The sequence below is a fragment of the Vigna radiata genome, chromosome 3 (genome assembly GCF_000741045.1).
Source record: "Vigna radiata var. radiata cultivar VC1973A chromosome 3, Vradiata_ver6, whole genome shotgun sequence".
NCBI classification, from domain to species: Eukaryota; Viridiplantae; Streptophyta; class Magnoliopsida; order Fabales; family Fabaceae; genus Vigna; species Vigna radiata.
In genome coordinates this window covers 9,955,258-9,974,327 of record NC_028353.1, presented here as the reverse complement: position 1 = coordinate 9,974,327, position 19,070 = coordinate 9,955,258, and the positions used below count along the sequence as shown (strand labels likewise).

The 19,070-nt window shown below is 29.5% G+C and overlaps 1 protein-coding gene across 2 annotated transcripts; it reads right to left on the bottom strand.

Annotated features, from left to right (window-relative positions):
• Window positions 1-4,310: 4,310 nt before the first annotated feature.
• LOC106757702 (BTB/POZ and MATH domain-containing protein 3) lies at window positions 4,311-11,143 on the bottom strand. 2 transcript variants are annotated; one of them, XM_022779411.1, is made up of 5 exons: window positions 10,459-11,143; window positions 9,266-9,611; window positions 8,122-8,398; window positions 5,270-5,287; window positions 4,311-4,879 (listed from the first exon to the last, which is right to left on the bottom strand). In XM_022779411.1, the coding sequence occupies exons 1-5, from the start codon at window positions 10,863-10,865 to the stop codon at window positions 4,665-4,667; spliced, it is 1,263 nt and encodes a 420-aa protein (XP_022635132.1). In that variant the 5' UTR covers window positions 10,866-11,143; the 3' UTR covers window positions 4,311-4,664. The 2 variants fall into 2 exon arrangements, with proteins under 2 accessions (XP_022635132.1, XP_014495942.1); XM_014640456.2 differs by lacking the exon at window positions 5,270-5,287 and having other exon boundaries at window positions 10,459-11,142.
• Between the last annotated feature and the right edge of the window lie 7,927 nt (window positions 11,144-19,070).

Below are 19,070 nucleotides of genomic sequence, written 5' to 3'. Positions count from 1 at the left end.
ATATTATAAAACACGAGGTATATTTTTTTTATAAATATTATAAAATACGAGGTTTATTTTTAGCTAAGTAATTTTGCAGTCCACTTCCAGTACCATGTTGGAAAGTCAACTCTGTTAACCATGATTTCTCAGGTAGAAGTAGACTATATTATTATTATTTTGTATAATTGATATAAGATTTTTAATATATTTATCACTTGAACATAATAAAATATGTTAAAAACATTAAAAACAAACATAACAATCTATAAAAGTTTGAGAACAAGTTGATAATAAGTATTAGTGAATCTTCAATCAATAGTTTGAGAGTGTTAAAATTTTTATTTATATTAAGTTTGAGAGGACCAAATATACTAAAATTAAAAGTAATATTTTTATATATAAAAATAATGTGTTACTAATAATATATTTAAATCTCACGTAGGATTTACTTACAGTCATTTTAATAATATGTCCTACTTAGAATCTTAACAAAACTTATATTTGACCTCGTTAAATTTGTAATTTGTTTGAAGTTTATATCCATTATATATGAAATATATTGAGTGTGGAAAATGAAAAAGGAATAAAAAAACCTTAATTCTTGACTAAAATAAATTTTAAATAACTTTGATATTATATTAAAATTGTACAATTTACTCTTAATTCAATATAACTAGATATATTCAATAAGATAATATTATATTGTAAACCAATCTTATATATAATAAAATGAAATTAGAGTTGTGAAAACGGATAATCCGGCTCGACTCGGTCCGGTCCACCACGAGTTGGTCACTTAGTGAGTCAAGCCAACCTGGTTCATTTATTAGTGAGTCAGAAAAACTTGAACTCGACCCGACCTACCAAAAATGCATTTACTTTTCGGTAGCCTAACCCTTAAGAACTCCATGGTTAAGCGTGCTTAGCCTGGAGTAATTCTAGGATGGGTGACCTTCCGGGAAGTTTTCCCGGAAAGTGTGCGAGTGAGGACAAAGCACACTGAAAAGTCTCGTGGTGATTTGTGGGGGCAGTCAACAATCCCTGTAAGTTGCCGGGGCGTTACATAAACGGGTTGGCTCACAATGATAAAATAAAAAAATACAATAAAAAGTACATTTAAGTACATTTTTTTAAAATAAAAAAATTAGAAACTTTCTGTAATTTAAATTTAAACAATTTTCATTCCCAAGAAATTATGTTAAAGACAATTCAAAATAATAATAAAAAGTACAATATAATTCAAATGTCATTCAAAAACAAACACAAAAAACATACAAATAAGTTTTTTTGTAACCCTTGACCCTTGTTCTTGTTGTCTCCAAATCCGACAATCAATAAAAAAATATTAGTAAAAAAAAAAAAGAATCAGTACTCAATAACATCAACAAAAAATTAATAGTTTAATTTGTAACATAATTTCCCAAATTCAAAGATATCAAAAAGAGCTTGTTCAAATAATGTATACTCAAATTATTTAAATAAAATGAACAAAAAATCTGATACAAGCATGCAGAATATGAAAAAATCATTCCATGTCTTCAAATCTCCGAGGATAAAAGCAAATTCGCAAACCCCAAATTTTGTCATTATAGGGTTTTTGAAAAAAAACAGAAAGAGAAGTGAGAAAACAAAAATGTGGAGAAAAGAGAAGAAAAAAGGAAGGGTATTTTACCTGCTTTTTGAATAATTTCAGTGAAGTGAAGGTGAGAGCACCGTCAAATGATAACAAGTACCGTGAGAGTGATTTGTGAGAGCAGTTGCTTTTTTGGTATATACAGTGAGTGAAGAAAGTATTTGATTTTTTAGGATTTCATAAATAAAATAATAAATTAAAAAATAAAATTAGGTAGGTGGGTCAACCCGGCTCACCACGGGTTCAACCCGCATGAGTCGGATCTAAATGAGCCGGGTTGAAATCTGATTCGCATATGAGTGAATTGTATTTTTCAAACCCAACCCGGCCCGAACCCGTGACGGGCGGGATTGGCTCGCAGGTTATGATCCATTTTGACGACTCTAAATAAAATCTTTAATAAAATCAAACTATCGAGTCTAAATGATAAGGATTAGAGGGTGCACCTATTAAAATAAAATAATATATTTAAATTGTATATTACTAAATTAGATTGAATAGATTTTTTAAAAATGGGTTTAAATTTTAATTTGGTCTTCTAATTTTATTTGTAATTTCAAAAAGACTTTAGTTATTAGTTTTTCCAAGTTAGTCTTTCAATTTATTTTAAAGAAAACATTAAATTTGGTCATTTTTTCAATATGGCCACTCATTGATTTTTGTTTGGCTATGAATGTTAATTTAGAGGAATAAACCTAAGATCTGGAAAATGGAAAAGAGAAATAACAGATATTTTATTAAAAAATAAGAGACTAGTGAGCAGTTAAAAAAACAAATTGAAAGTCTTTTAAAAAAAAAACTAAATGACTAAATTTGATGTTTTAAAAAATTATAGAACTAAATTTAATGTTTTTTAAATAACTAAAGATTTAAATAGGAAAAACCAATAACTAAATATTTTTTAAAATTTTGAATGAAATTAAAGGACTAAATTATAAATTAACCATGATAAAAACTAATGGTCTAATGTTTGGATTTAACCACTTTTTACATTCAAAACCAATTCAATCCGAAAAAAAACATGAATCATCACAATATTTGAGAATAAAATATTGAATTTATTTACGTTTTTAGTAACATAAAACTTTCAGAATGATTATTAAAATATTTATCATTTTTAAAGTAACTAAATTCTTTTATAAGAATAAAAACATTCGTTCGTTTTCTTTTTGATGTCCTTTTTTATTTGAGTTTTGCATTTTTCTTCTTTTTTTTATCTCATCACTTATTACTTGTTAAACTTATTAATTAAATAGTATTAGACCTGAATGTTTTAAACGAGATTTTGAATTTAAACTTAAAAAAAAATAATTAAAAATAAGATATTATTAAAAGTGATAGAAAAATTAAATTTTGCTGCAGAATTATTTAAACTTACTTAAGAAACTATCTATTAATTTATGTACACTATATCTTTTTTTATTTGTTCTTTATGTTATTTGTTTGGATTATTAGTTGGGCAAAAAAGTATAGATATATTCATTTCGCTGCTAAATGAGAAACAGAAAACAGAACAGATGGACGAAACCAAGGAATACGATACCTGTAGTTTAAAATTAATATCATAAATAATTAACATACAATAGACTCTTCAATTAATATCCCTCCTTTATCATTTTATAATATATTAAAAGACTTGTTCTCTATTTTTGTTAAATTTATTTAATTTACTTTTTTTAATTTAATTACTTTTCTAAAATTGTTCAAATAATTAACGGATAACGTGTTAGTCACGTATCAAATTATTATATTTTTGTTTGGTTAATATCGTATGAACCTATAATATATATCAAAATCAATATTTCATATTTAATTTAATTATATTTTTTTCATTTTTGAAATAAAAATATTTTATTTTTTTCAATTAAGATAAAATTTAAATTTAATTTAAATATTATATTAATATTTTTATTAAAATTTATGTTTCTATTAAATATTTTATATTTGAGATTACATTTAGTTTAAAATTAAAAAACTTTAAGAATGATGATAACATCATTAATTTTAAATTTAAAAAAAGACATCATTTTTAATCTCTTAAATTATTAAAGCAAAATTATTACGTTCCACTTCCAAAATTTTCATTCTAAATTTAAAACAATCCTTATCTTAAGTTAAAAATATTTAATAAAAATATAAATTTTAATAAAAATATCAATATAACAATTATATAAAAATTTAATTTTAATTTTAAAATAATTATTTTATTTTAAAAATATTAAAACTAAACTGAATAAAAATAACAAATATAAAAATCAAATTAAATATAAATCAAATTAAGTATAAAAGACTGACCTCCACACTTATCACAAAACTAAATTAACACAAACTTTCTTAAAATTAAAAATATATAAAATTTAAAAAACAAAAACAAAAAATCACTGTTAATTTGTTCATTATGTAAACAACACTAAAAAAATTTAAATTACTCATGTTAAAAATCAAATAAACTCAACAAAAATAAAAATTAAATTAATATTTAAAGCTAAGTTAAAACAAGTAAGCAAATTGTTATAAAAAGTGTTGTTAATACTAATTACAAGGACACATTTGTTTCTCTATCCTGTTTGTTTTTATTGATTCTGAGAAGAGAGGAGATAGATCTGAATCTGACTGGGTTTTAGATATGGCAGTAAAGACCTACCAGATTGAATCATACACGCCTGGAACGGAACCTTCACTCAAAATCCTGGCATTCCAAGAGAAACAACTTCTTTCATTCATCTATTTTTTCGCTCATAAAGGAAATGTTTTCCTCCAAGGCATCATGTGATAAAACAAACAAATATATTAGCTATTTACTTCTTATTATAGTCATCAAGCACGATATACCCTACATTAGAACTGTTCTAATGTCAAACTACCACAGAAAATGACGTTCAAAATAGCCCCGTGAGACAAGGACGGAAGGCCAGAAAACTTCACATATAAATCTCAGGGATCGGTTGAATTCAAAATGGTGAATCACTTATATTGACAGGGAGTTCCATAACTAGGGTTATCTATATCACACTTTAATGGTTTGCAGATTCAGATTGTAAACTATGCTTTATGTTCGCCTCCTTAATCGCCTGCCACTTGGATTAACTGATTCAGCAGCCGCCCCGTCTGCCAAATCTTGACCATATATGCTACTGCCACTTCTCTTTCTGCTCAATGTCAGGCTTGAGTTATCGTCCACTGAGGCAAACGTCTCCAGAAGTTCCAACAACATTGCGGGGCAGCTCTCTTTCAAATGCACAAAAGCTTCCGACTGCATCACAGCTGCACAAGGTGTAATCATATATATCAGAGTGTTCAAAGGTTGAAATTAATAGGGGCTCCAAAAGCCATTAACACTCACGAAGAGTATATATAAAGTGAACCAAATTAAAGCGACATGTAACAAAATCCTGGAATGTATTGATTTGTTGAAAACAACGCCAATAAACATTTATTCCGAGCAGAAACCCAGACATAAAACCAGCAAATCTGTGCTCAAATTTTAGCGGGCTGTGTAAGATGCGGCAAGCAGAGAATGGCAGAAACCTCAAATTGCCCCATCAATGAACAATTAAGTAATAGAAATTCAAAGATTGAATTTAAAATGATTTTCAAAATCCACCAATTTTGTACAAAAACATGATTATTTCATGCATTAGAAATAGGGATTACCTTCTGGAAATGCTCCATCTGGAAACGAGAAATGAAAAGCTCAAGAGTGGTGGATTATTTTCAGTAGTACAACAAATTGAATCACACTATGACAATTCATTTCACAAACCAACTACTTGAAATCGAGTCAATAAACAAAATTACAAAATATGGAAAATGGACCCACCACCAGTTCCATTTATCCTAACATCAATTAACAGATAGTAAAAAAGAAGCAAAATGTAAGGACATCTGATTAGTCATAAGATACGAGGTAAAAAAAAGAAACAGCTAAGAAATGTGAGTGACAAGGAACAGAAACAAAATTGTCCATGTGAGTAGACAGAGAGGGGAGGGGGGTTAAAAATTTAAATTAAGTGTAAAATGTAAACAAATGTGAAAAATAACTGGGTAACAAATAAACAGAATGACTTAACAAACTACAGAGTACAAGAGAGCACCAAAGGTTAAGGAAATTTCTTTTAGAATATTAAAGGGATAAAACGTTTCATGAACAATAGAGCTAAAAATGTTGTATTTCATGTACATGCACACGTGCGTGAGGGCAGACCAGAACATCATATCCCTTTTTAATGTAACTAACTACCCAGGTTTACTTCTACTGTTCCCTTATATTCATATCTTTCTTTTCCTCTATCTTAAACAGATATAACAATGGAGCATGTGGAAAAAATTCTTCTAAAATATTAACAGAAATAAAAATAAAATTTAAAACAGAGCTTAAAGAAAAGAAAGAATAAGAGAAGTTATAGATATTTTATAATGCCACTATATATATATTACGAATAGGGAAAGAAGGAATTCACAATTACCAAACAAAGTAACAAACCTCTTGCGTTATTATTAGAAGGACACAACATAAACCATAACCCACTAAAATACATTCCTACTTGATAACACAAGCCACATCAAAGTGTTAATGATGTCTACTATCCAAAACAAATGCAGTTCTTAAAATAAAAGCTAATCAAGGTCACTACATGCAGCCTTATTACCCTTGCACATGCAAAGAAGCCGTTTCCATACAGATAAAATATCATATTTCTTAATAAATCGTGGCATAGTTGTCAACGCTTCAGTGATAACCCTATAACTGACAAACATCCTTATTTCCCTTCGTTATTATCCCAAGAAGCTCAATTCCAATAGTTTCTGGAATCACAAGTATGTTCAAGATAATAAAACTAATAAAATGATATTACAATAAATTACCACTTTAATAATATACCAGATAAAAATTATCCATCAAAACCCCTAATTTTTCTATTTTACTTTTTCCTGAGCCCTTGGAAACATGAGAAAGTACAACAAACAGAGGAGACTCAGTGGGACTGAATCATAAGTGTGTGTGCATTATGTGTGCCACTGTTCTGAATTTTTCTGTGGATGCTCATATCCGGCCAAGGGGCCGCTCTGCTCCACCACAACATTCAATATTATCAAAAGCTATCCGGTAATTGACCTGGACAAGGCATTGGATTGGTGGGACTTGGCTGATCCAGTGGACCAGTGATTGAACAGCATGAACCAGTATAAATTATTAGATATATATTTTCTATTGATATATGATTAAAAAAATTGTAAACCAGCTACCAAATGAGATGTACAGAGGTGTTATTAAATCTAAATCCCTTTGAGTGTCATTTGCACTCAAATATTCAACTTTTTCTCTTTTAGACAAAATGCAGTACAGAACCACATTTAATCCACAACAAGTGATCAAGAACATACACATCCATAGTAGAAAACCTGGAATTTTGGTTCAACCCCTGTTTAGGGACTAGGTTGATGACGTCATTGAGGGTTAAGTGTACATACGATATAAATAAAGCACCAGACCAAAATGTATGTATAAGTTACCATCATTTTATTAATTAATTACATTTTTTCTATATATTTATGTTATTATAAGTTGCATATTTATCTCTATTATATAATCCACAATTGAGTATTAATGTTTTTTTTTTATATTTTTTTAAATATTCTTAAACATTTTGGAGTGATGTTAACAAAAGCATATAATTAAAAAAACGGCAAAAGGACCCTTTCCCCAATTATAGGGCTGTTTGGATAAAAGGGCCCAATTTAGAATCAAGCCCGACAACCCTCTGTCTTTAGAAAGAAAAAAAACCCTAGTTCATTTCACACAGCAGCCACAGAAGATAAACACACCAGAGATGGCCAGAAGAAATGCCTTTAGGAGTTGGAGAGAGAGTAGTACCAAGTGAGGGGACAAGCAACACACTTTAGGAAAAAACAAAAAGTAGCATTATTCCTGCCACCAAAAAATCTATTCGGGCCACTACAGCAGCAACACGGAATTGTTCCCCACAGGGGCCACTCTGCTATGCAAAATTGCAAAGCCACGCTATCGAGCATATTATGCTCAACCCCTGACTGTTTCCAGTAATAAATACATACTTTGGTGTGCTTACTCTTGAGATTAACATGGACAAACCAGAGGCCTCAAAAAATGTCCATGATGTCAAGCACTTCTAAGTTCAATGCAACTTCCATATAATTAAGAGTACGTGTTTAATTTTCATTTAACTATTGATTATATCCAATTAGAAGAAATGCATAGGAAAAATTTTAAAAAGAAAAATAGTGTCTTGAAACCAAGAAACCCAAACAGAACATAGACACACCTGTATCAAATAAAGTTCTAACAGATTCACATTGCTCATAACGATATTTGACCACATAGCATATTCAAACATCTATCCTTATCTACTTCAAGACAGAAAGATGCAGTAAAACGTATTTAATTTGAAAAGTGCCAGTAAACATTCAGAACTCAATACATATTACACTAATTGCCAAAAGAATCTTAAGTTGAAAATGATACATACCTCCTAAATTTGCTGGATTTGCAATAAATTTCAAACAGATTGCCTTCAGCTGTGGACAGTGGTGTTGCTCTGCCAGGGCAAGTGTGGTGGCTACATTGTCAGTATTGATTTCTTCACACAATTTTGATTCACAAAGAAGTTTGAGCCGATCAAGATTATACAGATCAGCAGCAGCCAGGAGATGCTGCACCATGACAGCATATGAGCAGACATTCATTGAGTCCATTACTTCATAGATGTCAGGAAGTTTGTCGGAATAAATGAAGAGAAGCATTGCCTGAAAAAAAAAACACGGGTTAAAGAATTTCCATTTAATCAATTTGCTCAACAAACAAATTTGAAAGAAAAATAACTTCAGTTAGAAAATGACAGGTAGCATATAACATAAAGAAGACTATGGCTGGTGGAAGGAAATAAAGATATCTCAAAAACAAACACAATTCTGTAACTATAATTGACAGGTAGCATATAACAAAAAGAATGAGATTATAATTGACATAATCAGCTAACTGAACAAACTACTCATGCAAACTGGACATATTTTCACATACAACATTCTCCCAACTGGGGATGTGTTTAGGACAACTGCAAAAGTTTGATTATTAAAATAGCCAATTATTGTTATAATTGATTATAGTCAAAATTCATTTTTGTTCAAGTTCGTCGAAAAGTGATTTAAAGATAATTCACTATGTTTTGGAACGACCAAAAATCATTTAACACAATAAAAAGAGAACTGTGAAGCTAAGGAGGAAAAGAACAGTTCGAAAATAATATTAAACTACAAAATTTCAGATGCTTCACAAAATATTTACAAAATACAAAAACTTTACAAATTGTACTTATTATCTTGGACATAGCTTATTTTGCAAACAATTAACGCAATTTCATGGATCTAAAAAATGTTCTGAGAGAATGCAATTTAAAAGACAAAATCAATTTATCCATTCAACAACTTATTTTGTTCCACCACAAAGATACAACAAGTTCCATCAGACTACTTTACCAATAAAACAAACGCAAATAACCGAAAAACTCCGAAAATATTGACAAAAAAATTAATTCAAGTTCGCTGATCATATATCACAAATGTATTTCACTCTTCAGATATTACAAATAAGAATTAATTGAAATTGAAGACTACCTTGAAGATAAAAGGCTCAATATCCTCTACCACTACTTCCTCTAAGCTAGGATCCCCAACAAGTCCAAAAAATTGTGCTCTAAACACAGGAGATCGTGCCGCAAGTATTAACTTATGAGCTTTGAAGCTCTCGCTTTTAACCTTGAAAACTATGTCGCAACAAACCTCTGAGTTCAGCAAGTCCTTAAAATTTCGGCCCATGTCTGACTGTGGCACAATAACACCCTGTTTAGATCCCTCAAAACGAGTTTTGACAACACCAACAGTGCAATGCATGACAAGGCAATCATCTTTTAGATACTCCGAAGTTTCCAGTAGAGTTCTTCTGAAGAAACGCTTGTAACCCCTGAAATGAGCACAGAAACGTTTTAATTGCAGGAAACACCAAAAAACATACAAAATAACATTTTATCCACCATCCCCAAAAAATGAAGAAAGACAGATATAGGTAACTAGAATTACATTAACTAATTTTAAATGCATTGCTGCTTTCAGACAATATTCTCACTCAAAAACATCTTGTATGATAGCACAAAATTTAAACCCCTAAACCCCCACTAAACTGAATACAATAACAAAACAAAAGGCAAAGAATGCTGAACAAATTGAAGGTATTATAAACTGCCATTATACTTCAACATGTAAGGACCGCTCCTGAGAATGTGGTCAAAAGTTAATAGCAGGAACCAACAAGACTAGAGATAAAAACCTTCTGTCCAATGGTCAAAAACTTGAAAATCATATCACAAACAGAGCTATATTTAGGTGTAAAAAATAAGTAACTCAATCCCTGGATTTAATGAACGCCACCGATATAGTCATGCATTTTGTTCATGTAAAATCACTCCTACTATGCTTCAATTTACTCCTTTCAGGAACTAAAATGACAAAAAAAAAAACAATGGAAGTACATGATTCGAGCTCCAACTACAAAGTAGCGGTGCACTTTAGACTGTCAGTGCATTTATAACCATTGATTAAAATTTAAGTAGTTGACGATCGAAATTACTATTAAACATGATACGTACAGACATAAAACAAGTAAGTTATAAGGCTACTAAACTCTCATCATTTGACATGCCAACCTCACTCGATTCAAAACCCTAAACCCCAAAGTTTCTAAACATCACCATTCCCCACAGCCAACCATTATTCCAATTTCAAAATTGAGGGAGTGAATTGATGATACCAACCACATGCTGCCTCTATACTTCAAGGTGTACGGTCCACCATCAAGGGGCCTATCGAAATGGCTATGAACCTTATCGTTCCCCTTCTCACTCTGATCCACCAGCGTCAACTTGAACAGAGCCCTAACGTCGGTTCCGTCGCTAGCGAGAGCTATGAAGACCGATACGTACATGGAATTGTCCTCAGGGTTCTTCCCATCAGGGTAGAAGTAAATTGCCCAATCGTAACCACCTACGCTAAATGTGTCGCTCATGATGTACTTCCCAGCACCCATCCCTTTTGCGAGAGAGTACCCCTTTATCGTGAATTGGTGCGACCCATTCACCGTTTCGCTGATCGAGCGCGAACACGAAGAGCCCTCCGAGAAGGGCTTGAAATCCCCCATCCGGTCCTCCTCCAATTCCGCCATCGCAAAACCCTAGCGACGGTGGCGCATCGATGAGTGGGGCGAAACCCTAATTCCCCGAATTGGGGCGAGGAGAAATGGAATTGGGCACAGTGATGGCGGAATTAGGGAGAGAGAGAGAGAGAGAGAGAGAGAGAGAGAGAGGAATAAGGAGTTACGTTACAAATACGAAAGCTATGTGCTGTGTTACGGTTTGAGGTTTTAGAGAAGAAAGAAAGAGAAAATAGTTAAATGAGGTAAGAGAGATGTAAGGTAACAAAAATCCAGAACACAACAACCAAACGAAACCCCGATATCGTATTTATATGATTCTACTACTGCCATGCCACCGCTAACTCCTTATTACACGCTATCCCACTTTCCTTTTCACACCCCCTACTCCTTCCCACACCCACTTCTTCTTTCAAAATTACTAATTCATCACAATCATTTTGTTCCATGGTTTAAATTACTATACATCTTGACTTAAATATAAATAATAAATAATTAGATATCATTGTAAACTTGTAAAAAACATTTGTATATTTATAAATCGATTTAATATCAATCTTTTATAAAAAAAAATTAAAATTAAAAATTACACATATAAAAAATATTAAGAATATTACACATCTAATATATATATAGAGTGAAAAAAAGTATTAAATACAAGCTCTATTCAACCTATTATGTAATAAAAAAAATTAATATTTAATATAAAATAATTATATAAAACTAAGTTGAGTAGGCATAGTTTATTTAAATAAAAATGAATTAGAAAAATATGCATCTAGTGGAGTATGACATTGTCTCACTTGTGTGGCAAGTTATCTTTTCACTTGATAAATTTTGCAAAATAAAATGTATTCAAAAGTATACATATTTCTATATTATTATTTTTTAAGGAACTGAGATATTTTGAGATATTATATAAGATTTAATTTTTGCGTTGTGTTTAATATATTTAAGATTTGATGATTAACTGATTTAGAGGAATTTGAATAGATAAATTTGAGGTATGTGAGTTTTATTGTATCACATGAGTGAAGATATTGTAAGAGAAAGGGAAGTCACCTTATGTTTAATTACAAAAATATTTTTTTGTTTTTCTTTCTTTTTATTCAAGTCATGTATTTTCAGTTTCATAGTTTATATAATTTTATTAATTTTAGTTTCTAAAATTTAAATAAGAACTCATATTTCATAATAATAATAATAATAATAATAATAATATTTTATTTAAATTAATCACTCGCCTACTTTAATTTCTACCGTTCTTATTTTATTTGAATATAATTTTATTATTTTGAATTCTTTTTTATTTTAAATAACTAGTGAAATTTCATTTTAACATAATTCACAGTCATTACATTTTATTTTAATTTACTTTCATGTTTATAAATAAAATGATAATTTATTAACTATAACAATTAAAATATTTTTTCAATCTATCAAACAAACACAAATTTTTTTGTCTTAATCTCTTTATTTCTTATCCATTTTTTACAATCCAAACAATATCATTTTTACTTTTTTTTCTTCTTTCAATTTCACTTCCTAAAAATTGTCTTTAGAAATAATCACACGTCTTCTTCTAATTATTAAGTAGTCTTATATTTTGAGGATAATTTTTCATTACTATTTCGCTTTTAGAATAATTTTCTTTTCATTACAAGAAGTATTCGATTCATATGAATCCTGATCCGTATATAATGTAATTATTATACACGAATATTATATATGGATAGTAAAAAGGACGTTACATACATACGAATTTTACATATAATTTTTGTATATAATGTATATACGAATAATTTGGAAAGGACTAGAAAATTAGAACAGCCTTAAAAAGGGGACAAGTGGACAAGGTGATGAGCTGGAAATTTAAAATGGGAAAAATGATTTTTATATTGAAAATTCCAAAGCTGTCTCACTTTCTGAACACTGGTAGTCCTCTTCCAGCAGCTCTAACTTCTTCTTCTTCACATTTCTTTTTCCAAATTCTCCATACTGAACCATTTAATCATCATCCTGTAGTTGCCTGAACCATTTTGAAGCCAAGGGTTCTAGTTTGCACCGATCATTCTGCTGCTTTTGAGGGAGTAAGTATTCTTTCATTTTTCCTCAGTTACCTTGGACCCTAGAACATGCAATCTGCTGACTGCACATATTATTAGCATTATCCCTTTCAATTCTCTCTCGATTTTAGTTTTGAAAACTATTTTGATCACTCTTTTGTGATCTTTAGGGTTGGGGCAAAATTCTGAAAGTGTTGGGAAGTCTAGAGGCAAACCTTGATCTTTTCTATGAAAATCCTAGGTAAGGGAAGCTAGGTCTTGATTTCTATTTGGTAAATTTGAAAGTGTATTCAATAAATTGTTGTTTGAATTGATGATATACTGCATGTATGAAATGTGTGTGTGGATGTTAATTGTACTGAACTTTGGAATTTGGGTATGTTATTTTGATTGATAATTGCCTGATAAATAATGGGATTGTGGAATTTTACTTATGAACCAGTATGGGTAGGGTTTGATGATGATATTGAGTAATTAGGTGTAGTAATTTCTGTTGAACAAGCTACTAGATAGTAATTAGGTACATTATTTGAGTTAAGGTCATATTAGAGGAACTAATATAGTCATATGGAGAGTTAGGTATTACAGATGGTCTTAGTCAGTTTAGACAACTTAGGTAAGTCATATGTGATTTGTAGGAAGTGATAAAATGGTTCAAAACAACTTCTAATTGATAAATTCAGATTTAGCACCCTAAGTTCATCAAATGGAAGTCATAGAAGGGAAATTAATTGCATAAACACTAAATTATGGGATTAAGAATGCTTAGAACCAGTTAGGCAAGTCTAATTAGTCACATAGATCAAGTTGGGAGTGTTAGAAACTCATTAAAGTGTCTTAGATACATCGAAAACCAGAAAAAAATAAGGTTGCTGTCAAATACTGATAAGAATAATCGATTATCCCACTTGACAATCGATTATTCTAGTCAGAATATCATATTTTCTTCAAAGTTCTCGTAAATAATCGATTATCACATGTAATAATCGATTATCATACGTAAAAAATTGATTATCATATGTAATAATCGATTATTGTTGTCAGGAAATGATCCGGGACAGTTTTGAGTGGTTTTAGGGATTCCGGGTATCATTTTTGGACGTTCTTTAGGTCGTTCTGGTGGTTTTTGACCCTTCCTATTTGAATTAATTAAGTAATTGTAATTAAAGATTATAAACATATTTGCTTTAATAAGTGATGTTTTTCTAAAAATATGTAATGTTTGAGTATGTATAAGTTGTTTTTATGACATAACTAAAGAATGATTGTGTTCCATGTGGTGTAATATGACTTAATGAATTAATTTACATCTCTTGGTGAGATTAAAATTAAGTTTCTGGAATTAATATAGGTAGCTCAGTCTTGGGGGTTTTCCTTAACACTCTAATGGCTATTCCATCTCACTTAAAGAAGAATATGTCATGTGGTGAGAGTAGTAGGAGGTCCTAGTCTTGGTTGTCTCCATTTTAAATGGGCCAAGATGAGTGATAACGGACTGACCTTGTGGTGATAGGGTGGAACCCATAGCAATTGGCTTTGCAAAGCAGTAGAGGCCACCACAAGTGCATAACCTGTCATAGCTCGATATTCATTCTAGGTCCGGACGAGTCTAATTCTAACATAACCTAATAAAACTATTCTTCTATGATTTGTTTGCTTGCATGTTCATTTTATTCTAGCCAGTCTTATATAACTTGTACACTCTTTAAAAATCTAACTTACCCTTGTTGCTTGGTTGTTTGTTCTGTATGTGTTTGTTTTTCTTTTGCAATGAACATCCAAATTAGATGTGAGCAGAGGTAGGAGAGGTGCCACTGGAGCAGGTTTTGGATGAAGTCGATGTTCCAGATACTACAAAGTAGTATAGGCCAGATAGGATCATACATGTATATAACTTAGTTCTTTTTGTATCTAGCTTGCTTATATTTTAAGTTAACCTTATTGCAAGCAAGGTTTTAATTCCGCCTCTCTTTTGGATGACTGTATTATAATGTACTTCATATAATAATTACTCGTAACTGTTTTCTCGTATTATATATGCAGCACTCTATATTATATATATTTCTATATAATTGGGATGTTACATAATTCATATATAATATTTGTTTGTAATCTACACGCGTAGGGAAAATTACCTAATAACAGTTTCTGTATATAATGTATAAGAACGGTATATAATGTGAAACAATTGTTATATACGGAGCTACAACTTATTTACAATTAAACAAGTTTGACTGAAGTAATTAAAACTAGTATTAACCTTTATCGTCATAAAAGATAGTTACTTGTTAGAATTAGATTCACACGTGTTTTTTACTTTTCTTTCTGATATATATCACTTTTGAATTTTATTAATGTGAATAGACCATTAAGACTTTTTTTTTTCAAATTATACCATGTTAAGTACAATTTATTTTTTCAAAAGATTAATTTTTATCATACTTTTTTTTTTTAATTACGTAGGTTGTTTGTAGTTGAAATATTGTTTTTTGACAAATGATTTTTTTAGCAACAATTTTTTTGTTTTAGTTTTATAGACGTGTATATTTATTTATAATAAACTGTTTTATAAAAAAATTATTTTTTATAAATTCACGTGAATAAAAGTTTTAATAATATATTTACTTTAATATTTATAAATTAATTGGGGATAAAAAATTTGAAGGGCGATTATAATAAATAAAATGCTTTGAATATGTTGTAATTACGATAATACCAAATTATCATAATAAAATATTGTAACTATGGTTTTTTTGTAAAATTAATTTTAATAAATATGTATTTATTTGGTTAAAATAATTTATGTAATGTTTTTTGTGTGTAAAATAAGTTAGAAATATAAAAATAAATAATAATATGATTTTTTGTGTGTTATATTTCATGTTTTTTTTACAAACCTTAAGGAAATAAATATTTTATTACTTAATTTACATTGAATAATATTAGGGGACATAAGTGTGACACTCGGGCATTGACGAGGGCGGAGAGTGATCGCCGGTGCAAGAGGCATGGTGCAGAAGGCACAGACAATGAGCGATTCCTGGCAGGCTTCTAGTGAAAGGGGTACATGAATGAATCGAACATACACCAGAATGAGAGGGATGTTGAAGGATAGCTTAAAGGAATTGATTTGGCTACTCATATCAACAAATGCATTTGTTTTTCGGTAGCCTAACTCATAAAAACTCCATGGTTAAGGTTAAGCTTGCTTAGCCTAGAGTAATTATGATGTAATTTTAATTGTTTTCTTAAGCCACAAACATCATTACAATTAAGCTTAAACTCATATGTTTAGTAGTTCAGTATCTACATTTGATATATATATATATATATATATATATATATATATATATATATATATTACTTTAGAGGTTTGATATGAATATTAACAAAATAAAAGAACATGCAACCATTAGAGTAATACGGTGAAATAAGAATGACGTGGATGAATTATTAATAGCATGTAGGTGGAGATTACTTAGGTTTTGTTTATAACAAGTTATAGCTTTTGTAGTAGCGTTATATAATAAGGAGTTTGATAATTTTGTTTTATTTTGAAAGACGAACTTTGTTAAATATTTACTACATGAGTGATTTTAAAAGAACGTGGCTTAAGAAAATAATCTATAATCAAGTGTAAAATATTTATAATCTTTACCTACATAATATAAAATAAAATGCACACATTTACTTTCCTTATTTAATCTCTAATAGTATGATTTTTAACTTATTTATTAAAAATAATATTTACTATTTTTATAAAATTGATCCTAGTTTTAATTTTATTATCCTTTTTATGTAATTATTCAACTGATTTCTTTTTCTTCATCTTATTTCCCTTACAGATATTTTTTATTTTTTTATTATATTTGTTTTCTTTAAATGTATCTTTTTCTTTTTTAGATTAAAATCGGAAACATAAAAAGAAAAACAATTTCAAAACCACACATCACATTAAATAACACAAAAATACATGTTAAATAATACACCCAATGTTTAAAATTCTAAATACTTAAAACCTAAAACTATCACAAAATAAATATTTAAAATTCTAAAACCTAAAACTATCAAATTCAATTCATTAAAAGAGTGGCAAAAAATTGAAAACCAGAAAGGAAATCAACCGGTTTTTAAAAATTCATTGTAAAGAAACTAGGAAAAGTTATATGGGTAAAAGGTAATTATGAAAAAAAAAACTGAAAAGAAAGAGAAATATTATAGTTTTTACACTTTAAAATTAAAATTAATGATATTTAACCTGAATTTCAATTATTTAATTATATTAAATACTTGTATTTTTATTTATATTAAATATGTTTAATTACAATAAAACTTTTTATCCGTAAAATGTAAATGTAATTTCGAAATTAAATAATATAATTTATTTTGGTGTGAACTTTTATTTTTTTTCTTCTATTTTTTCTTTATTAATATAATTATTAACTTATTCATTAAGGATAATTATATAAAATTGTCAACAATTTAATTTTACTCTCCTTTAATCTATTTATTTAACTTATTTTCATGGACTAAATGTGTTTTAGTACGTAACATTTTAGATTTATTTTTTTTTCAAACATTTTAATTATTGTTTTAAGTAAATTGTAATTTTTCGTCCTCGTAAAATTAGAAACTCTTTCTTTTTTTCACGACCACCATCATATCCATTTTTTTTTTTTTTTATCCTACGTGAGCAAGATGCTACTTCTTTTCTCCTTTCCTCCGTCACCAAACCTCTTTCCTCCTCCTTCAACCGGAAAAAGTACCATTACACCAGGGAAAATGATGGTGGTTGTTGTTCTTACATATGTCTGGCGCGACTCGCTTATGAGACCATTTCGTTTTCACGTTTATCCTTTTTCCCACACGCACTCTCTCTCCACTTCTAATTATATTGCTTTCTCTCTTTAACATTGTCGGAAAACACACTTTCTTTCTTTCTCTCTCTCAGTCTCTCTCTTCTTCACACTTTCTTTCTTAAGCAATCGAATTCATCTCCCATTTGCTCTACCTCTGTCTATATCTGCTACAACGCTGCTTTCCCATGGAAAAAGAGGAAGATGGTTACGTCAAGGTCACGGTCCATGTTCTGTCGCTCATTATCGATGAGAAGCTTCAAGGATGCGTTACGGAGTTTAAAACATTACAAAAAAAATCGCAATTACATAAAACCAAAATCTATATATAACCTCAAAAATCCATATATAAAATGGTATTATATATGGACAAAAATCCGTATATAAAAGAGACGTAGATAAATTATATACGAAAAAATTCGTATATAAATTACATATGGAAAAATCCATATATAAATTACATATAGAAAAATCTGTATATAAACTACATAAGGAAAAATCCGTAAATAATATCCGTAGATAATTAATTATTTAAAAAAATAATAATAATATTAATTATTTATATTATCATAAAATTTACACATTAAAAAACGTTTAAATAACTAATTTAATATAAAATATTGTTATATCATTACTATCTTTGTATTTGAAACCAAAGTGGAATTAAAAAGAATCCACTATCAAACATATAACTCAACCAAATTTTAGATTTCTAACGTGTAACTAAATTTTTCAACTCCAAATTGTAACATGTTATATTCTAACTTTAAATTTCAACTTTACAGTATGTCAAGACATTGTGAACTACACCAGTTATGTTAAAATCAAAATAAAATTATAGAAACTAATTCCAACAACTATTTATTTAGAAAACAAGATTCCTTCCTATGAAAAAAAAATCTGCACTTTCATGCATTAAAAAAATACCTTCTAACAAGAAATATATACACTCGTATATGCACATCAGCTACACCAAGCTACTATCCTTCTCATCATAATCGGGGTCTCATATTTAATTCCTACAAAAATATCAAATTAAATTAGAGGCATTATTACGTACCATAGGAAAAATGAAAATGATAGATGAAGCACCTGGAATATATAGTGGCCCTTGGCTAGGCTTTCAAACAAATCGTCAATGGCTTCTTTGCCAAGAAGAAGGAAGAAGGAAGGGTGTGACATGGGAGACACAACCATGTTAGGGTTTCTTCTGTCTGAGAAGAAGAAAGAAGGATTGGTTCCTGGAGTTTCTTTTATCTGAGAAGAAGGAAGGAAAAAGAAAGAATTTTTTCGAA